The 23,541-nt window shown below is 38.5% G+C and overlaps 1 protein-coding gene across 1 annotated transcript in view; it reads left to right on the top strand.

Moving 5' to 3' along the window:
- Window positions 1-258: 258 nt before the first annotated feature.
- The window catches only part of LOC140234181 (protein phosphatase 1 regulatory subunit 42-like), a 28,861-nt gene continuing 5,578 nt past the window's right edge, over window positions 259-23,541 (top strand). Inside the window, exons 1-6 of the mRNA XM_072314250.1 lie at window positions 259-668; window positions 6,704-6,870; window positions 10,956-11,094; window positions 15,057-15,291; window positions 16,474-16,617; window positions 23,269-23,518. Of these exons, the coding sequence (XP_072170351.1) occupies window positions 537-668; window positions 6,704-6,870; window positions 10,956-11,094; window positions 15,057-15,291; window positions 16,474-16,617; window positions 23,269-23,518 (1,067 nt within the window). The 5' untranslated portion in view covers window positions 259-536. The remainder of the gene's footprint in view (window positions 669-6,703; window positions 6,871-10,955; window positions 11,095-15,056; window positions 15,292-16,473; window positions 16,618-23,268; window positions 23,519-23,541) is intronic.

Consider the following 23,541-nt stretch of genomic DNA (forward strand, 5'->3'; position numbering starts at 1 on the left):
AAATTTCAGTCTACATTGCGACTACAATTCACACTCAGACTGCTTTCCTAGACTGTGTATCATCGCATAAATGCAGTCACATTGCCTGCATTTTTTTTTTCATTAATTTTTTTTGGGTTTTGTTTTGATACATGTGTAGAACCAGCTAATTTCTATGTTTGATTCGGACATGCTACAGGCATACAGCACAGGCTACTACGATGACACCTACATGTATGCAGGTTTGACTGCCACAGCTCATGTCCATGAAATCCCATGTACAACCTGTTGTATGTTCTTGTCGCTGCCGGCTACTGCTTAATCTACTCTCCTCTGAATGATGGAAAGGCGTGAACCAGTTTTGCACCAGTCGTTTCACCCACTAGGCTGTACGTGGACTTTACCATCTCTCGGAAAACCGGCCTCTGCAATCTCTCCAATATGTAATTTACAGACTGTGGAGATATCACCATAGTGCCCTGCATTTCACTGAAGGAGGAAAAGAAAAAGCAAAGAACACTATATCAAAACTGTAAAAACTCATATTTCTTGCCAACATGGTGAAGCTCACCATTGACCTCATAGCCAGGTCGTCGGCCAGTACGCGGAAGAAGAAAGACGAGGGGCTCTCACAGTATTTGAAGAAATTGACGCATCTCTACTTCTCAGAGAAACACATTGATGAAATCGTGAGTACAAGTCATCTGTTCTTTAATATATTTCTCCTCATTGAAGGAGGCATGAATTTTGTTTGTTTTCTTTTCCATCTATCTCTTTCTTCCTTTTTCTGTTCCATGTTCATTATTTTCATTTCTTCCCCCCGCCATCAAGATGTTTTATCATACTCGTATGTTTCAGAGATTCTTTAAAGGTACTAGCCCACATTTGCAAACCCACGAAAATCAAAACTGCATAAAACAGGTCCAATATGACTTCAAGTACAAGTTATAACAGTAACATACCTCACCTGTTGCTCTTTGTCTATACCATTCGATAAAAGAGAGAAAATCATCGTTTTAAAATCAATTTTCAAACCGGGTCAACCTGACCCAAAATCGAATTACGAGCGCGGGCTAGCTACGTACTGACTGCGACCAGCCCCAACGTGCAGCGTTGGGGCTGTGCTGTTTTCGCATTCAGATCGAGGAGTTGTACAAAACGGGTGCCGTTTTGGCGCTATATTTCCTTAATTTTTCAACAAAAACTACTAGGCATACATGTACTTTTATGGGTCGATTAAACCTAAATGATTAATTTCGGCGACTGTTTGATGCATTTCATTGCTTATGATGCAGAAAATGTTGTCTTATAACGCGAATATCTTCAGCTCACCGATGCTCACTGAAACTCACAATCACTTGCACAGGCGCACAGCATGCATGCAGTGCAGTGCATTGAGAGAATGCGTAATATGTACTAATGGATATAGCAGCAAGTCTCTCCACTGTTGCACTAGGGCAGGCCGCTTATTACTCCTAAAAAAATGTCGAAAATTTTGCAGTTTCTAGATGAATGGGTGAGAAAAACAAAGTCGAAAAGGTAATGTATTAATTGTCACTGTGTTTATGATAGAAATTTAGCCGTGCTTTATTTGTGAAGTCGCCGTGAATGTGGCAGTGATTTTTGCTCCCGCTCAGCTGTGAGGTAGCCGCCAGGACCGCGCCGCAAGGCGCGGTCTCCGGGGCTAGCTACTAGTAACTTACACATGTATCGCATGCAAGTAGCACGTACGTGGACCGGAGCTAGCGAGCGTTAAATACGCATGCATACGGTGCATTTTCATTTATTTTTATGAAAGTAATGGACTAATTGGAACGAAATTTTGCACAGGTGTTACTGCAATCATACCCAAACTCCATGCTAACTATGAGACCAATTGCTGCAGGTTTACAAATGTGGGCTAGTACCTTTAATGCTGTACTGCAGAATGGACCTCCATACTTATGTGATATTCAACTAGCAAAAATGGACTGCTACTACTGTACCATTGTAGATGCAAAAAGTAAGCATGCACATGATACACAAATGATGCACAGGTCTGAGTGCGTCAGTAGGAATTGTGTGCATGATGTACTTTTAAATATAGGTACAATTGTACGGTAACTACAATGTTCAACCCATGAGGCAAAGTTGAGTGTACTGACACAAGAAAAAGACTTACAAATTTGTATAGTACATCATCTGTTTTATAGAATGGGAGACAATTTTTCTTTTGCCAGAAATCCATTTCTGATCATTTAGCCTCATGGAAAATCTTCTGGATGCATGTCATTTTGGCTTGCCATAGATGCCATGTCTTTCTTTTGTTGTTGTTGTTGTTTTTTTTTTTTCTGGACAAAATCTACATCAAATGTAGAATGCATGATTTGTTTTTGTTTTTTTGTTTTTGTTTGTTTGTATGTTTGTTTGTTTTTACTCTACCACAAGCCTGGTTTAGTATACACTCTTGTACATGTAGAGCTTTTAGTGCAGGAATTCTTGCTTTGAATTGTGCGTGAATTAATGCGTCAAGGTTCTTGTCAAAAACATTTCGATCTGTCAAGTCTGTATCGAGTACCAGTACAGCGCATGTTGCAATAATTTGGCCCTTAAAATGTGTACCTTTACAAAATGTAGTTCATGGTATTAATCTTTAAATCTTTCCAGCAACAGTTAACGTACAGTGTCTTGATTGATATTCATACATTATGATTCAATCAGTATAGTTTTAAAACAAAATGTCAGTTTTCAGTTTCTAAATTCAAATTAATTGAAATCATGACAAGGGAGCCTGAAAGCAAGAGAGCCTGAAATGCCTCTCAAATATTTGCAATTGAAGTGTTTGTCTGAAGTTGCCATGAGTGTGCACTCACCCTGCAATTACCTGTAATAGAAGATTAACTTGTGAGATACATTTAAAGACTACTTGTATTTGGAAGAAAAATTTGAAAGTGATAGACTGAGAGAGATGTGAGTTGATTTGTGAAAGACTGATGCCATACAATGTATCCTCAGTGGGTCTAATTTTCCTCAAATCAGGACTTTCTGACTATTTTGGCGAAAACTGGGTTAAATTCACGATTGTGGAGTACAGCAATGAATGGAGATATTGGCATCATGCATTGACTTGTTTTCAGGAAACAAAATCATCAATCCTGCATTGAAAACATTAAATGAGCCTATAAAATTACAACAACAAGAGCGCTGAGAATTATTGGTAAGTATTATTTGTACAATTGTATTAACATCTCAACAGAGACTCCAACCCCAAGCATCTTCTGATCGGGAGATTCTCCCGCCTGAAACCCCTAGCAGTTCAGTTCAGTTCAGTTCATTTTATTTCCACATCTCAATAAAAGAATCACATGTTGACAAATGACAAACATGAGACACATAGGAAATATAAAATATATAAAAAATGCACATTATTACATAAAAAACATAAAAATAACAAAGTAATGAGTGTGGAGGAGGCTACATAGGCCATTGGCCTTTCGAGGTAGCTCTCCCAATCAAACAAAGTTATCAGTTATCACAATATACAAATAACAATAAACAAGTACAAAATTCAAAAAGACAATGTAGAGTGTAATAATTTCAAGTGGATGGCTAGCAGTGATGGGGAGCTCATCAGAATGAGATTGAAACATTTATTTCCAATAAAAGTAAAACTACATATATATATATTGCATAAAACATCATCATCAAAGAACGAGCATCCCACACACACTGCCAAACCTACCACTTGAATTATTCATTCTATACGTTTATCAGGCTTTTAATAAATAATCCCTATATCTACGTTTAAAAGACTTTAAGGTAGGTGATTGTCGTATTTCTAAAGGCATTTCATTCCCCAATTTGGGTCCGGTGTATTTTATAGTTTTACGAGAGACAGCACATTTCAATAACGGTAAATGAATATTTTGAGAGAATCTAGTATCATAATTATGAAATGATGCATTATACAAAAAGATTTGATTAAATACAGGTGGTAAAAGATCATGATAGAACATATACATAAAAGATCCAGTTTGCAATTTATAAAGTTGTTCAAGCGTGAGTATGTTAAGCTTTTGAAATAAAGGTGCACTTGGAGTTCTTGGATGGGAGTGAGTAATAATACGAATGACTCTTTTCTGTAAAACCACTAATTTATCTGAAAAAAATTTGGCACAGGTGCCCCATATCAAGTTACAGTATGTAAAATATGGTAATATCATAGTATTATAAAGATTTGTAAGAATTCTTAAAGAAACAAAATGTTTCAGTTTACTGAAAACACCTATAATTTGAGAAACTCGACAAACAATGTAATTTACATGAGCAGACCAAGACAAAGTGTTATCAATGACCACTCCTAAAAACTTTGTCTGTTGCACCTGATGTATTTGCATATCATTTGTATATATTCTAAGCACATTAGAATCAATTTTTCTTTTTTGTTTTGTGAAAATAATATAATTTGTTTTCTTGATATTAATCAATAATCTATTGGTAATAAACCACAAACTAACCTTAGGAAGTTCAGAAGTCAATGTATGTGATATATCATTCATATTTTTTCCCGACAAAAACAGATTTGTGTCATCAGCAAATACTATAGGACATATTTGTTGACTAGCATATTGCACATCATTAATGTATAACAAAAATAAAAGGGGTCCCAAGATAGAGCCTTGGGGAACACCAATAGAAATATCAAGCATTGAAGAATATGAGTTATTGATATAAACAAATTGTTTCCTATTCCTTAAGTAACTATGAAACCAAACGGGAGACTCCGATTTGTTCCTTGCGGCCGGGGTCCTATCTAAGGCTTATTTTTCAACATACAATGATATTAAAGTAAGAAATCATTTCAAGCGGGAGACACAGAGCCAGGGCGGGAGAAATTGAATCTCAAGCGGGAGAACGGGAGATTTTGCAAAAATTGGCTTTCGGCGGGAGATCTCCCGTCGAAAACGGGAGAGTTGGAGTCTCTGTCTCAAAAGCATTCAAATGAAACAGGCAGTCATGGTACTTGGACTTGTCACAATGTACAGTGACAAATGATGCACAGGATAGAGTGGATTGGTGAGAATACAAGTTGTATGTACAATGTACGTCTATAGATGCGAGAGTTTAACTTTGGAACTGTTCTGAAACCAATGAGCACAGTGAGTAAGTTTTACACTGTTTCCTAAATGACTTGAGAGCATCCAATGCTCAATGATCCAGGAAATATTAGCCTGTGCATTATTCATTTGGGGGGGTTCGTAAATTCATGAAATTTAACCTTTTTCCCCATCATGCGTCTGGTACACATAAAATAAGTCCCGTATCGTACTGTACAATGCTTGAGCCATACACGTGTTCAAGTTTTACAGGGCGCATGGCTCAGTTTGGGTCAGTGAAAATTAGTGCGTGATAATTGACCAATCAGATTGCAGAGATTCTAAAGCCCATTGTATATTACTAGTATAATACTACAGGTGTATGCACAATCATGATTTTGACATAATCATGTGCACCTGCTTTGCATGTACAAACTGTACAATGTAATGCTAATTTGCATATTTACATAAACCAGATCAGAGTTAATATTTTCCCATGATAAATTCGCAAGTAGCACTTGGCTCACGAAATTTATGTACTGTAAAAAAAAATAAAATAAAAACCTCGCTACATAAAGCTATAACAGTAGAGTACTTGAGGCTTTGTAAAGATAAAATACACATACAGTGTACCAGAGCTGTTTTTGTGTAATGAATCTGGCTTAAAACTAAACTAAACTAAAGTTTGGCTGTACTAGCGCAAACAAGCTCAAGGAAGATTCTTATAGTCTGGGATGACTGGTGTTTGTTCCTCTGACATACTGCCTAGCAACAATTTAGACTGATGTGATTAAAAGCTCGTCAGTATTTACTAGAGGCATTCAAGCATTACACAAGTTTGTATGCAGGGAAAAAAGGTGAATACAATTAACCTGTTGAGGACGAGTTCCGAGTGTATTGGGCTGGTGTCTATGGGAAATGTGTGCAATAGCAAAATCAGCCTGTCCTCAATGGGTTAAGCGGAATCACTTTGCCCAAAAAGATGTGATGGAATAATGATGAATTAATTAAGAAATCATTGAAAATAGAACGCAATGCCATGTATACAGTACATTGTAGCTCAGTTACAATGTAAATTGTACCAAAGCAGAGAAGTTTGGCAGACACTTGGGTTTCATCTCGCACTGTCAAGCATACAAAATTTATCATGATGAGGGATTGTGTTATAATGTCAGGACTCTGGTTGAAATCTCAGTCATACATGTTTGTACAGTAAGAACAGTGTATGAATTACACTGATCCTTGTGTGTTGGTTAACTTTTTCGATTAAGTACCTGGTACTGAGCAGAACAGAGTGTGTAGCAGGTATTCATACTCTTGTACAAATGTGTACTCATCCTATAACTACTAGCACTACAAGTGTTATGTAGCAGCTGCTGTTCATAGTGAAACATGTACTGTATTATGCATTGGGAGATACAGCAGTCCCAAATTTAGTTTTGATTTAGATTTTGATACAATGTTTGAGCATTCATGCAAGGTGTACATGCACATGTACTTGTAAGAAAAGATGGGATGTTAGCACTGTATGTACAATTTTATACAACGTATGATGTATTTTATTTACTTGACATACTATGGAAACTATTGATGGCAAGTTTGACTGTACATGTATTTGTGTTTGTTCTGTACCTTATGTTTTCCACCAGGACGACCTGTCACAGTGCCGTAGCCTCTCTGTCCTCTATCTCTACGACAACAACATCTCGCAGATCAAGAACCTCGGCTTTGCAGCCAATTTGACACACCTGTATCTCCAGAACAACCAGATCAGCCGCCTGGAAAATCTGACCCCATTACACAAACTATCCAAGCTGTGAGTACTCCTTGAATTTTGTACGTCAGTGTAGATACCATCAAATACACATTTCTCCTCTGATTTTTTAGATTATAAATCTTTTTGAATGACGCACTATGAACTCCGTAATGGTCAGATAAACTGTTTTACGTACAATGTACATATAGTACATGTTCCTTTTTTTTTTTTTTTTAAATCTGATTATCATGAATTCCTGCAAGAGAATACATGTACACTGAGTAGAGATAAAGCTCCATCCTTTTTTTTTTTTCTTTATACATTTGTATGTCTAACTTCATCTTTTAGGTTCCACAACATACTGTAAAGTTTAAAAATGCATTTTTATAGATTGTATAAAGAACATTGATGATTATTTTTGAAGCTTTATAATTGCACAAGGATATTTTGTTTTATTCAAGCATATAAATGTAAATTTAATGGAAATTGCATAAATGGTAATCATGGTACATGTTTCCCAGGTCACAGATTACATACGTAGACTTAGTGGCAAACTTGTTAAATGCCTGTATTCAATCTCTTTAAAAAAAGAAAAGAAAAGACTACGACTGTACATCAGGAAATAATTTTTCTGGTATCGCATCACAGTTTGCGATGCATTTTTCATGCCACTGCTACACAAGCTATCCTTAGCAGTTTTCTTCTAGCAGTGTACAGGATACCATGTGAAATACCGGTACATGTAGGCCAGTGTTCATCAACTGGAAATCAAACTTGAGTTAGAAAACTATTCCCTGCTACACTACAATGGATTTCGCTGTACATTTACAAGTATACAGCCCTTCAAATCATGTACATTGACCCCATGAGTCAATTAAAAAAAGCAAAGACAGTATTTGCTCAATTAATAATCAAAGACTAGGTAGCCATTAAAAAAAAAATGCCAAAAAAGAAGAAATAAAAACAAGGGATCTCTGTAACAACTCTTCCGTGGTATACATGACTTCACAAATGTTATAAAATACAAAAATGTTTGCCTGACATTATGCGAACTCGCATCCACTGAATCTACCCGTTACAGGCAACATTTATGTACATCTGTACAAGTGTGTACACACACAATGTGCTATATTGGTCTGTGAATACAAAATGTACAGTAGGGCATGCTTTCTTGCCTGGTTGTATTGGCGCTATTGATACCGACATTTTCAACACCCCAGACGCTACAAAAGGCACTTGAAATATTTTTCATTATAATATAGAATTCTTACGCTTGACTGACAGACTTGCTGAAGTGAAACATATCAAATTAATTTTACAAATAAAGCTCTTTATTTACTCTTGGAGCACATTTTTTTGTCCCGTTTGTTCTTGATTTATTGTGCTTCTCAAATCAGATAAAAATACATGTAGTACTACACGTACATTGTTGTGAAAAATGTACATGTGTACAAACAAAACAATCAAATGACAACTTTAGAAGCAATACAGAGGTGCAGTCTATGCTATAAATATACAGTAGGCCTACAAACTGTATAACAAAAACAATTATGGTTGCATCATAAATAAAAAAAAAAAAGTCCATTTGATTCGACAAGGAAGCAGGAGACTGTCGGCATATTTATGGCTTGACTCGGCTGAATGATGTCCTCACTGGGAATCTACAATGTAGGTCAGGTTTACCTCCCACATAAGGTCGTTGTTGTTGTTTTTTTATTGCAATAAAAATATAGTGGAAGAAAGATGTGAGGGAGTGTTGTGCGTGTACAGTACAGACTGTATTACGGGAGTCTGTGAAACTCTATGCAATCCAAATGCTTGATTGATTCTAGTACAATTGTATTTCACTGAGGCTGTTGAAATTCTCTTTCACAGTCTGCTGCAGTGTACACACCCATGTTTTCAGTAAACTTGTTTCAAAGTTCATGGCTACTTATGTAGATCCACAGTACATGTACACAATGTACTACCTATGTACAATAACTTCAGATCATGCTGAGGCCACTAAAATTTTCTGCACACTGGGGGATGGAGAAGTTGATCTGTAAAAATAAACTCATGCTACATGGTGCATCTGTATGCAATACCGATAATGCAGTACTGAGAATCATTTTCTTTCATGCAGTAAGTCAGAATTAAAGAACAGTGAATTAATATATTCATTTTTAAAATTTTGTTTGCATGGGTTATAGCATATAATCCCTACATTTGGCACAAGGGATTGGGAAATCAGCCACATTTCTTGTTTTATTATACCCCCGCCACACGTACAACAAATGTACAGTAGTGTGAAGGGGGTATATTGTATACACCTGTAGGAATCACCGCGATGTTGGTCGGGCGGGCGGTCAGTCGGGCGGTCAGTCGGTCTGTTGCAAAATCTTGCGTTGCGAACTCCTCCTACAGTTTTGAAGCAATTTAAATGAAACTTAGGGTAAATGATGATATTGAGGTATAGATGTGCAAGACATGTTTTTTGTGTTTGTCGGACAATGCGTTGCCATGGTAACCATAATTTTACCGAAACCTTGTGGATTGAATAACTTCTATAGTATTTAAGAAATCAATTTCAAAATTGGTATCTATGATGATCTATAGGTGTAGTTATGAAAGACACTCTTTGTGTTTGTACTTGACAAAGCGTTGCCATGGTAACCGCATGTTTTCTTCGAAATCTTGTGGAGTGAACATTTTCCACAGTTTTGAAGCAATTGAAATCAAATTTGGCATTATGGCCTTGAGGCATAGATGTGCAACACATAATTTTTGTGTTTGTCGGACAAAGCGTTGCCATGGTAACCATAATTTTACCAAAACCTTGTGGATTGAATAACTTCCACATCATTTAAGCAATTAAGGTCAAATTTAGTACATGTATAATGATCGGGAGGTGTAGTTATGCAAGACACCAATGTGTTGATATATAAAGAAAAATGTGTTGCATGGTAACCACTCATTTTTGTATCAAATTGAACCATTTAATCTATGAAGGTGAAATTTGGTGTGTATGATGCTTTTTAAGTGTAGTTTTACAAAATGTCCTTTGTATTTGTATCGGACAATGTGTTGCCATGGTAACCGCATTTTTTTTTTTTTTAATCCTGTGGAGTGAACTTCTTCCACAGTTTTCAATCAATTGAAACCAAATTTGGTGGACATTATGGCCCTGAGGTATACATGTACAATGTACATAGATGTGGAACACATAATTTTTGTGTTTGTCACACAAACCGTTGACATGGTAACCACAAATTTACCAAAACCTTGCAGATCGAATAACTTTTCCATCATTCAAGCAATTAAAGTCAAATTTAGTCATGTATCATGATCTAGAAGTGTAGTTTTGCAAGACACCAGTGTTTTAGTTTAAGGAAAATGTGTTGCCATGGTAACCACTCATTTTTGTGTCAAAATAAACCATTCAAGCTATGAAGGTCAAATTTGGTGTGTATGATGGTCTTTTTAAAGTGTAGTGATGCTGGGGGAAAGCATGTTTCTATTTGCTGTAAGTTTTATACTCAGTGTCAACTCTGTAATTGTACAGTATAACTAAAATTACTCTGTTTCCAATTCGACAAGTGCACAAACTTGGCATTAATGTCATTGCCCTCATTACATCACATACTATAAAGCAACACTAGGGGCGGGGGTATTAATCACCTTCAGTGATAGTTCTAGTTTTATTCAGTCTTGCTCTTGAGGTGTATGGGGAGTTATTCTCAGTATTTAGAAAATGTTTTCCTTGACAGTGCCCTCATTGTTCAAACTTTTATAGGATGACATGTCATACATGTATTCCTTGTAAAGTCTGTATGTGCTATACCAGCCTCATTTCTCATCAGATTTCATTGTACCCTGCGGCAGTTGCCACATTACACACTATTTTGGCATAAAAAGTAATCCAGATGGGGTATTGGGGATGGATTCGAGGGATACATGTTTGGGGGTACAGGCTCGAATGGGTCCCCCATGCATGTTCTCTAGTTTGTCTTTTTGAATTACTGTAGGTGGTACAACTATGAAAATTGTAATAATTATGAGTAGGAATATAATGCATGATACCTGTAACAGGTTGCCATGGTTACAGGTCACATGACTGTTCCACATGTAGCACTATAATTTTCTCCTTTGGATGTACAATGTAGGTATCTTGGGGGCAACAAGATAGCGGTTCTGGAGGGACTGGAGAAGCTGTTGGAGCTAAAGGAGCTCCACATAGAACACCAGAAACTCCCCATGGGTGAACGGCTGCTCTTTGAGCCCAGGACGCTGGTAGCACTCTCGGTAAGTGACAGGCCATTATAGCCAAGACGCCTTTTAAGCTCACCGGAGCCAAAGGCTCAAGTGAGCTATAGCGATCGCCCTTCGTCCGGCGTCCGTCGTGCGTCGTGCGTCGTGCGTCGTCCGTTGTGCGTAAACTTTTTACATTTTCATCTTCTTCTTGAAAACCCCAAGACCGATTTTCATCAAACTTGGCAGGTAGCATCCCTAGGGGGTTAGGAACTCAATTTGTTAAAATGGGCACCATGCCCCACCCAGGGGGCCCCCCAGGGGGGCCCAAACCCCCAAAATTAAGGAATCTGTACAAATCTTCTTCTCTAGAACCAAAAGTGATAGAGCTAAGTTAATACTATGAGTTAGTACATTAATGATTGTAGTTTCAAGTTTGTTCATGGCAGAATCAGGGGTGCCTCCCTTGGGACCCAGGGGAGGGGGTGGGGAGGGGTCCTTTAATGAGGCCTAAATTGTACATTTTCATCTTCTTCTTGAGCACCCCATAACCAATTTTCACCAAACTTGGCAGGTAGCATCCCTAGGGGTTTAGGATCTCAATTTGTTAAAATGGGCACCATGCCCCACCCAGGGGCCCCAGGGGACCCAAACCCCCCAAAATGAAGGAATCTTTAAAAATCTTCTCTAGAATCAGAAGTTATAGAGCTAAGATAATACTTTGAGTGAGCACATTAATGACTGTAGTTTCAAGTTTGTTCATAGCAGATCCAGGGGTGCCCCTCTTGGGGGCAGGGGGGGGGGGGGGTTGGGAAGGTCCCAGTGGGGGCCTGAATTGTACATTTTCATCTTCTTCCTGAAAACCTCATGATGGATTTTCATCAAACTTGGCAGGTAGCATCCCTAGGGGGTCAGGATCTCAATTTATCAAAATGGGCACCATGCCCCACCCAGAGGGCCCCAGGGGGCCCCAATCCCCCCAAATTAAGGAATCTTTAAAAATTTGGGCCCTTATTGTACATTTTCATCTTCTACTTGAGAATGCCTGGTCAAATTTTAGTAGAGTTGTGAATAATTTAGATTAGTGACTGCGTGAAAGGTGAACTTGCGATACTCAGGTGAGCGCTAGACCCGTTTGTTTTGGGGGCTCACCTGAGCTGTTGCAGTTTGCCATCTGGTGAGCACCATGTCTTGTCCATTCATTTCGCAGTGTCGTGTGTGATCGTACAGAAACTTTTTTATGCCTCCGCCACGAAGTGGTGCCGGAGGCATTATGTTTTTGGGTTGTCCGTCCGTCCGTACATCCGTACGTCCGTCTGCATTCGTTTACGCGATAACTTGAGAAGTATTGACTGGAATTTTCCCAAACTTGGTCCAAGTATAAAGTGTGATTGGGCAATTACTTGAGTAGATTTTGGGTGAAATCGGCCAAAGGTCAAAGGTCAAAGGTCGAGGTCAAATCATGAAATTGTATCCATTTACGCGATAACTCAAGACTGGATTGAGCAAATGTCACCAAACTTTGTCCGAGGATGATGTATGATGGGATAATTACATGATTAGTTTTTTAGTGAAATCGGATAGAGGTCAAAGGTCAAAGATCAAGGTCAAATCCTAAATTTATCTGTTTACGTGATAACTCAAAACTGGATGAAGCAGCTTTCACCAAACTTGGTCCAAGGATGATGTATGATGGGGCAATTAGTTGAGGAGATTTTAGTGACATTGGCAAGAGGTCAAAGGTCAAAAGGTCAAGGTCAAATGCTAAAAATGTTGCTATTTCCCCCATGTATCTATGCAATGCCCGATGGTATTTTATTGAAACTTAGTGCAGACATATACTACTGAGTAAAGATTCTCCAGAGAGAGTTTCATGTCATAAGGTCAAAGGTCAAAAGGTCAAAGGTTAGGTGAAAATGTTGCAATTTCACTTTTCTCGCAAATGGTTCAATATATCTTCATGGAACTTGGTACATATGCATGTACTGACTGGCAGGGATTATCTAGGGAATTTAGGGGTCATGGGTCAATAGTCAGGGGTCAAAGGTCAAGGTCAACTCCTCAAAATTTTACTGTTTCCTCATACTAGTATATGCAATGCATGCATTATTAGTTTTAAAACTTAATATACACGTATGTATTTGAATTACCTAATGGGTGATTGTCTGGGAAATTTCCAGCCAGAAGGTCAAAGGTCAAGGATCAAAGGTCAGGTTTAAATGAAAAAAAAAAAACCTATTTTGTACTGTAATTACACTCTTTCTTCATACCTTGAAAATTACTCAATGCATTAAACTTATAACAGGGTCGGTCAGAAGTCAAGTAAAAATCCTCAATTCCCCAAATATAATGTACAATGTACCTGCACTACCTGCACTCTTAGACAATTATAGCAAACCCAGTTTGAGGAAAGTGAACATTCAAGACATTTCTGACAACTCTGTCATATCAATATTTTGCCAGTTGTGTGAAACTGTCATCACACATTGTGAAGACATTGTACTATACAAGTACACCTATTGGGAGAATCATGCATTATGGCGGAGGCATCAGTCGCCATAGCGACATTTCTAGTTTTTTCTTATTTTCATCCCCTACAGAGGAGATTCCTCTCCTTTCTGTATTCCACAATGTACAATGTGATGTAATTTATACTTCTATTGAGGTACATGTAATGCATGAAATGATAGTACAGTTGAACCTCTCGTATCCGGACAAGTCGGGACCGAGGCTCATCCGGGTAAGGGATTTGGCCGGATACGGGAGACTCAATGCTTTATACATGTACATATTAATTAGCCCATTGTAGTACCACATGTAGTAATGTGTATACTGCAACCTTTTCATTGTTACATTTGGGGATGTTTGGGGATGTTGAAATGTCTGGAGGTAAGCAATTTGGAAGGAAATTTGATGTAATGTATGTTAATCATGTTGGAAGTAATATGTAATTCATGTGTGTTTGGGGAGGAGTTGTCAAGGAATTGGGAATCCCCCTTTCCTCCCGTAATTATAAAAAAAAAAAAATCACGGCGAGATTGCGTCCGTATAATAGAGAGATCCGGATAAAGGGAGGCTGGATAAGAGAGGTTCAACTGTATACAAATAGTGAATGGTCACGAGTGCAATTGTACAAGATTCTGCACGAGGTGAAAGATAGAGGGGCTGTACTGTAAAAGTGGAAATTTTCGCGGTGTTGAAATTTTTGCGCATTTCATGCAACTAGAAACTAGCGTGAAAATAAAAGCATGCAAACATTTTTGTTCAAGTATTTGACGTCTTAATTCCGCGGACGTAAAAACACGCGAAACTCTTCTTTTTTTACCCTGCCAAGCGCGAAAAATTAATTGTGCGAAAATATCCACTTTTACAGGCCTTATTCAACGAAGTGAAGCCGAGTTGAATAGTGCGCCTCATCTTTCACTGAGCGCGAAATCTTGTTCCGTTGCAAGAGTAAAGACATACTCTATTTGTGTTATACAACACCTCATACATCAACAGATGTGGTCCACACAGATTCTTGAATTTAGCACAGGTGGCAACCATTTTCCGTGAAAGACAAAATGGCAACCATTTTCCATGAAAGATGAATGAGTAGCTGCACAGTCACCATGTACGTACTGTACAATGTATGCGAAGTCAGTTGAAGTCGGTTGAAGTTGTTTACAAAAATGAGTGGCAAAAGTACGCGCTTGTAAGCGCTCTTGAAATTGTTGAGTGCGTGCAGCAAATGTTTGTTTATTGTGACATCAGAGCCATGCGATGGAACAAAAACTTCAAGTCAATCGTGAGTTTCAACATAGGAGTTAATGGAAATGGGTGACGTCAGCCATGCGCTATCCATATTTTTGCTCAAACAAAATTGCACGGCTGACAGCCACACGTGCAATGGAACCCATAACTAAATGTCACGTGACAGGCAATCGACCAATCGAATAGCTACATTCTTTTTCAGTGTTGTATAAAATTGAGTATCGCTACATTATTGTTGTACTGACTATCGAATGATATCCCAGAATGGCCTGCAAGTTCTCAACGTGAGTGGCAACGGCCTGGATGACATCTCCGAGCTGGCCATCCTGCGCAACATCATGCAGTTCATCGCCTCCGACAACAGGCTGCGTGACATGAAGGCGCTTGCCGCCCTCGTCGGCAGCTGGCCGAAGATCTGGCGGCTGGAGCTGGTTGGCAACCCTTTGTGTAACAAGGCCAAGTACAGGGACCGGGTCATCGTCATGAACAGCAAACTAGGTGAGACAGGAGAAGCAAAACTACTGTGTGCAGCATGGAGTCTAAATTTTCGCGAATTGGGACTTCCCGACGATTAAATTCGCGAGTCCTGTACTGAATGGAGAAATGTATACGCGTACATGTACGTCACATTCATATCGGCATTAGAATCAATATTTTCGCATGTCTTTCATTTCGCGAATAGCAGCTGACACACAAAATTTTAGAAAATAAAAACCTCGCTACACAAAATATTAGGCATATACAGTATTTCGTGAGGTTTTTACTTTAACGCATTGCAGGAGTTTGGTGCTCCTCGCTAGTTTAAGCCATTGAAGATGAGTCCCGAGTAAACTTGAGCAGGGGTCTATGGGAAATGCGTGTTGTCGCGAAATCAGACCATCCTATACGGGTCAAGAATGTACTGGTACACAGTACATGAGCTAGGTGTGTGATATTTTAGTTCCTTCTTTTTGACGTGCTGTTCATGACAGTATAGATCAAGCATGCCATCTTATTCATGGAGAGTAATGGCCAAGAAGAAAATCTGTGTGAATGTGTGTGGCGATGTTTGGGTACATTTTGTAGACTAATAAAGCAGGACCACAGATCTCTGATTTCAACAGATGGTAAGGCTTGTTCTTTTAATAGTTTCTGCCAAACTCAGCACTTCATACATCCTGAAAGAGGTGAAATTTCTGGTGTTCTATCACTTGGTCTACTCCCACTTTGTCTCATAGCCATTTAGTCTCAACCCACATGGTCTAATCCCACTTCATCTACAACCAGTTTGTCTATAATGATCATTTAGTCCAATTGCCACTTAGCCCGATTACCAGGTGGTCTACTTCCAGATGGGCTATGCCCATTTCGTCTATTAAATACCCACAGATTATTAGACAAAATGGGAAAAAGTCCATGTAGACACGATTGCGATTTACAATAGACCATCTGGTCATTAGATGAAATGATGATTAACCAAACTGGGCTTTAGACCAAGTGAGAGATGGACCAAATGGGAATTAGACAAAATTGATAGAAGACTAATTGAGTTTTATAGCTGTAATGGTGTATAGACGAATTGGAAAGTTGGCCATCTGATAGTAGACTATAAAGTGGCAATAAACCAAATTACTTCCCCTCTATGGCTTGCATACTCTTACTCGAGGGAGGGATGTCTTTTTCTTCCGATTCCGTGTGCAGCCGTTCTCGATGGAAGGGAGATCAGCGAGACAGAGAAGAACTTCCTCGTCAGCTGGAAAGAGGCCAAGGAGGCGAAGAAACGGCAGAGGATAGAAGAAGCCCACCGGATAGCCGAGAGCAGCCAGGAAAATGTCATGCAGCCAAGTAAGCCTGACGTCTTTTGTCTGTTCATTCCGTCATTCTCATCTCTCACACAGTATACACTTTGTATTCTGCTAATGATGAGAGGTCATTTTGTATGGACATCGGGGTAAAAAAAAAAAAAAAAACAGAGGCAGCCAAATCATGTTCAAGTTGGCAAGTGTGCAGGGGCGGATCCAGGAATGCCATAAAGGGGAGGCGCCTTTACAAAATTAAAGGGGGCGCACATGCCCCCCCCCCATTTTTTTCTTGTTATTTCTTTTGTTTTAAGAAAGAAAAAAGAAGGGCGTGCGCCCGGTGCGCCCCCCCCCCCCCCCCCCTGGATCTGCCACTGGGTTTGCATAGAGTGAAATCAGGAGATTAAAGCTTCATCGGAGTTAGACGTGTAGAAATAAAGTTATATCGTTTGATCAAAATTTCACTCATTTTCACTGAAATCATGCAAATTTGAAGCGGCAATGATGTTTATAAGATACAGAATGCACTTATCATTTTTGTACACAAAAATATGATTAAAGTCATGTTTTTGCTGGATGACATATCACTGGCAACTTCTCTCCTCCCCTCCCCACCCCCCAAAAAGGCATCATATTTTAACTACAATGTTAAAAGACCACAATAATAAGATGCAAAGGATAAGTTCTATTCTTTTATATTGATTAATGGTCAACAGAAATGTTTAGTTACGATTCATGAACAGCAGAGTAAGCAAATGTGACCCGCTACAACAAAAGGATCCTAAAGTCGCTGACGGGCGAACCAAGCATGGCCCAGAAAACTGCTATTTTCAGGCCTTTCCTTTGATCATTTAACTTCGAAATTTCGGCAGATGATAGAAGATACATTAGACTAGAGGTGGGCTATAGAGGGTGACATTTTCAGAACATGCTCATCACACCTTAGTTTGATGACTTTGTGCCTACTGACACCATTTTTGAAAAAAAGAACGAAAAAAATGCGAAATCCAGGGTGCCCCGGCCGAAATCGTTAAAAATCCAAGATGGCCGCCGTTTCGGCTTAAAAAAGACATTTTTGGCTATAACTCAGCTATTTTTTGGTCTATTGTGATGGTTTTGGTGTCTAACCCCATGTTTTGGGGGTCAAGGAAGTGGATTATAATGATAATTTTGGTGTAAAACCTAATCTTCCACATGATACTAACCTTTTTCCCATATTTAGGGTTAAATTTTCCTTGTCCTTTACCCTTACCCCACCCGCCATTTTTTGCACTTTTTTCTGTATTTTTTAAAAGTCATGTTATCTACCATACTCTTAATAACAAGTTCTAGCTATCAATCTGGTGTTTTCTACCAATGATACAACAAGAAATATAACTTATGTTATATGATGTGTCATGCAGATACCGGTATGTGGCTGGTGCATTCCGGATGCATGGTAACTGTGCAACCAAGTACTAATACTGTATCTGCTTTATAGTGCACATTGACATTTGGTCAATAGACCTTTAACAATAGTCAAAGTGTACAATTCTACTGTACAAATGTAAGTGTACAATTTTGTAAAATGACTTGAATAAGCCTTCTATATGCCAATTGTCCAGCACAAAGCCAAATGTACTTTACTGGATGATGTACATTGTATCTGCCGTCTTGCCTATAAACGCATTTTTACTATAACTCAGTCAGCTTTTTCATCTTTTAGCCTAGTTTTGGTGTTTCACCATCACCACTTGGTCCCTTATTTCTCATGCCTGCTTTTCCCTACCATGTACGGTATATTGCTGTACTTTTATAAAGTAAGAATCCTCACGTTTGATGGGTAATTTGATACCATTTGAGTGATTTTCCAACCAGTTCTATGACAAACAAATGTTAGTACGATGTATGTTCCTCACATAGCATCATAATGGTAAAGTCATCATCTCACTCTCTGTGACTGAAAGTACCTGTAAAGCTGAGGTAATTAATATCTGTTGACTTTATCAGTTATTTCCAGTTCTCTTTTCCAATTCCAAAATGTGGCCCAAGCACAACAAGCAGTTATAGTGTAGAGTATGTGCATCTAGGCTGTCTGTTACAGGAACATAAAACATGGAGAGGCCCATTAACAATGTTGATGAACTCAAGGAATGTCTGGATACCCGAGATCTCATCAAACTCAACTTATAGCTTTTTTAGGTGGAGAGCTGTCATACCGCAGACTCATATCCCATCGAGATTATTGTACACCCACACGTGTACACTTTGTATAAGGTCTCGATACCAAGTCTCTGCTCAAGGTGAAAATGAAGGTGAACTTGACTCTTCTTGTGACTGGAGGAGAATCTGATAATCAATCTCCCTGCCCCTGATCTGCCTACTGAAGATGACATGGTGAATGCATTGAATCGAAAGTCAACCAATGGCATCATACAACCAACTGCCCATACCAACCTTGAAGATATTGTTGATAGTGAACTGGGCATCAATGATTCTACATCTTAATTGTGATATTGGATTACATACAAAGGTGCACGACGAAACTGGTACCTTGGTATGTGTTGAGACCAAGAGCATGAGGCATATGGAATCGAGCACATGGAAAAAATGAAAGGGACAGATCAGCATCATCACTTGTGATGCCCAAAGCAAGTTGATGTACAGACAGTACTGCTGATGCAGATTCTTCCATGTATAATACATTGACTCATGGGATGCATCATCCAGCCGAAACATTACCTTTGTGCTGGACAATATTGGCATATCACAGAAGGCTTATTCAAGTCATTTTAAAATTCAATTTGTGCACCTACATAAGTACAGTAGAACTGTAGTGTATGATTACATGTCTAATGACCAAATGCTAATTAGCACTACAAAGCAGATACAGTATAAGCACTGGCTTCACAGTTAATACCATGCATCCTGAATGCACCAGCCACATATACCGGTATCTGCATGACACATACATATAGCGTAAGTTATTTGTATTTCTTCTTGTATCGTCAGTAGAAAACACCAGATTGATAGCTAGTACTTGCTATTAAGAGTATGGTAGATAACATGACTTTAAAAAAATACAGAAAAAAGTGCAAAAAATGGCGGGTGGGGTAGGGGTAAAGGACAAGGAAAATTTAACCCTAAATATGGGAAAAAGATCAGTATCACGTGGAAGAGTAAGTTTTACACCAAAATTATCATTATAATCCACTTCCTTGACCCCCAAAACATGGGGTTAGACACCAAAACCATCACAATAGACCAAAAAATAGCCAAGTTATAGCCAAAAATGTCTTTTTTAAGCCGTAACGGCGGCCATCTTGGATTTTTAACGATTTCGGCCGGGGCACCCTGGATTTCGCATTTTTTTCGTTCTTTTTTTCAAAAATGGTGTCAGTAGGCATAAAGTCATCAAACTAAGGTGTGATGAGCATGTTCTGAAAATGTGACCTAAAATTGACCCTCTATAGCCCACCTCTAATTAGACTACAAAATTATGTTAAAAACAGAAATCCGAACGTTTGACAGATTTTGGTGATCTGACTTAAAACTCGATTTTCTCGGCTCACCCGTCAGCGACTTTAGGATCCTTTTGTTGTAGCGGGTCACAAATAATCATCGATTGCGAGGGCCATGGGACAATCTAACATTGCCGAGGTGATCCCGAAGGTGTCTACCAGGCCAAGCCGAAGGCGAGGGCTGATTGATACGACAAGGATCACTGAGGCAAAGTTAGATTGTATCCATTGCCCGAGAAATGGGAGATGATTATTGCTTTACATCCCACATCGATTGACAAATTTGAGATTTGATGAAAATGTATTCAATCAACCACGCAGATTTTTATTTTATAATCGTGCTGAACGTCTATAACACAGGTGGTTGTACTGTAAAACCACAGTCCGCTGCACGCACGGTGGAATACTTGCCACCAACGTTAGATCTAAAATGATAACAGGCGATACTGATGTATCCATAATTGTGCCAAGTGTACAGATGTGTGCCACTAGAACTTGCTAGCTTGCCTCGTGGTTGATACATGGGAGCGATGCCTTTATCGATTCCATTTGTGGGTATGTAAAAACTGCTAACGAAAAAAACTATCACATATAATGTGATAGTCTCATGGCATGGATGTTGGGAGAAAAACATCTCTTGGTCACATAAAAGCAATCCCATTGGTCAAACATACTTTATTATGTGGGATATAATAGATGATATCTACAGAGGTGACATCATTCCCTCAACCAGTTAAAGTGTTATTTGTTGTGCAATGAGTAAATTGTATCACTGATTTCAAGATCTCACATGTTGGTGTTTGTGTGATGGGCCCTGGGCACACATGAGAGATTGCAGCATTTTTGTTCTGTGCATGATTGAAGACAATGTCAATGTTGCTTGCTGCTTTAAAGTAGTGTTGGACATGGTTCGTGCAGCGTGTCCTATTGTCCTTTTTTAGTGCATCAGTATGTTGTTTGCTTGAATCTCAATTTGTGAATTTATGTGGGTACCAAACATTGACAGTGAAAGCAGGTAGGGGGCCCACCTCTCTGGTGAAAGGCAGTAATTGTACAACGTATGTTTACATGTAACCGGTTTCGCTCTGTAGGGTTTAGCTTCCATTATTACTTGCAGCTACACGTTTGTACTTGTATTGATATTACGAATACCTCCCAAAATTTTGCAATCTATTTCTATTGTGTTTTCCATGCATGAAAACTCAAAAATGTCTGTAGTCATAGCAGTTTCAGAGGAGGGCGTTTCTCATTGAAATCCTACCACTTTTCAGTTCTATGTCAAGTTTTATGAAACTTGTTACAATTTTTAACCTTGTCCTGTTTATGATAGCAACAACTATATCATCTACATACTGTACTCGGCAACAAGCCATTCCCTTTTAGAGCATTTGTGCTGCTATATAAGCTGCATACATTTCATCTTTTACTAGTTTAAAAGAGAAAAATTGCTATATGGAAACGCTATTACCCTGATTTTATCACTATGGCACAGCCCGTCCTGAAACTGTGAAGATTTTGGTGTGGCACACACCATTATTATTTGTTGACCTTGATGTCAGTAACTCTGCACTATGCAATTTTGACATTCGGCATTCCTTTGTACATGCTTGATAGACTCAGCTTTTTTATGGTATTTTGTTAATTGCTGCCCTTTGTAGTAAAGAAAGCTTTAGTGGGTGGGGTGGGGGGGGGGGAAGAGAATTAAATCACTTGATAGAACTAAGCTCACCAGCAACTATATGTTGTGCTGTACTATCTATCAATAGTTCAACTTTCTACACTGTAGTTTTTATCATATTTATAGTGGCATCGCGTACTATGTATTGGGCATGCCAATAATGTAAAACCTGACATTTTTGTGTATACTATATGAAACTTTCTTAAATTCTGTGAGTGGCCGCAATTCACAAAAGTAAAATGCACTCAAAAGTTTATGTCTACACAATCCAGTACATGTAGAATACTTTTGAATTTTTTGTGGTTGGCAGTTCGTGAAAGTTTGAAAAAAAAAAAAAGCAAAACGCTAGATGCGCACCTGGGCTCCAATTCAAAAAAGTTTAATGCCGTCAATATTTCTGGTTTTACACTATGTTGATACTTGGTATTATTATTGTTATTTTTTTTTTAATTACATTAAGCAAAAAAAGAAAGTAAACACTTTTTATAGTTTATATTTCTCATAGAATTTTTGGCTAGATGTAACGTATTATATACCATATAAAAGGTTATGTAATTGGCTATCAGCTTGGTAAGTCAATAAAGAGGGAAACTTTCCGCATGAGTGAACACATTTGTTTTTCTCTTCCAAGGCACGAAAGTGAAAATTGGAAAAATGAACAAGTTGTCATTCATGCGTAAATGCTCTTCCATGTAACAATAAGAACAAAAGACAAATTTAACACAATAAGAAACATGAATTCAGTTGCAAATTATACCTATGATGTTTATAATATCTGTGAAGTCCAAAAGATCAATAAAGGCTAAAAATGATTGAGGAAAATGAAGAATTTTCTGTCAAATCCAAATTCAAGTGAAATGAGAGAAGCAACATTAATGAAAATGGAAGGATTTTGAATTGATTTCTCAAATTAGAAAAATTGTAGATTATATTTGGTTCTTTATACATTTGTCTCATAGATTGATTCTTAAATTACTATATTGAATAAATTAAATAACGATTTTCGGTTTATTTCATTATGTTTGTGCCCTTAGTCCCTGTGTCGTATGAAGTTTGAGTTAATAGAAAATGCTTAAATTCCCCACTTTGATTTAGTTTGAGGTTGTACAGAGATAAAGGGAACGAAAACTTATTTTTGCTATTTCATTCATGTCTCTCATTGTGTTAAATTGGTCTTTTATTATCATCGTTATCTTAAAGGGCATTTGCAAATGTAAGATAATATGTCAATTTTTGCAATTTTTACTTATGTGCCTTGGAGGACAAAAACGAATGTGTTCACTCATGCGTAAAGTTTCGCTTTATATTGACCTACTAGGTTTATAGCCAATTAGATTACCTTTAATATGGTATATAATACATGAATTTTGATCAAAATCTTCTATGAAAATTATGAACTCGAAAAAGTGTTTACTTTCTTTTTTTGCTGAGTGTATATTTCAAGGCAAAGACTGATAGTATATGGTCATATCTGGCCATTTTTCTGTTCATCATGTTGTCTGTTTTTGTTCCCGCACAGTGGATCGTGAGCTTCCGCCTGTCTTACCACCGGGCAATGGGTCCAGGTGGAACCGGACTACGGGCCCTGGTCCGGGCAGGGTCTACATGATGCCTGGCATGATCGGTGGGAAGAAGAAGTTTGATGCTGTCCTGGCCAAGTCGCACATGCCGGCCTCGGCACCACAGGGCAGCAGGTCAAGGGCCGGGGCCGTGGATCCATTCTCCCTGGGAAAGAAGAGCCTAACAGATATGGAGATAAGAGCCCAGAGGTAGGCCTCATGTGCCACGGTGT

The sequence above is a fragment of the Diadema setosum genome, chromosome 10 (genome assembly GCF_964275005.1).
Source record: "Diadema setosum chromosome 10, eeDiaSeto1, whole genome shotgun sequence".
Lineage (NCBI taxonomy): Eukaryota > Metazoa > Echinodermata > Echinoidea > Diadematoida > Diadematidae > Diadema > Diadema setosum.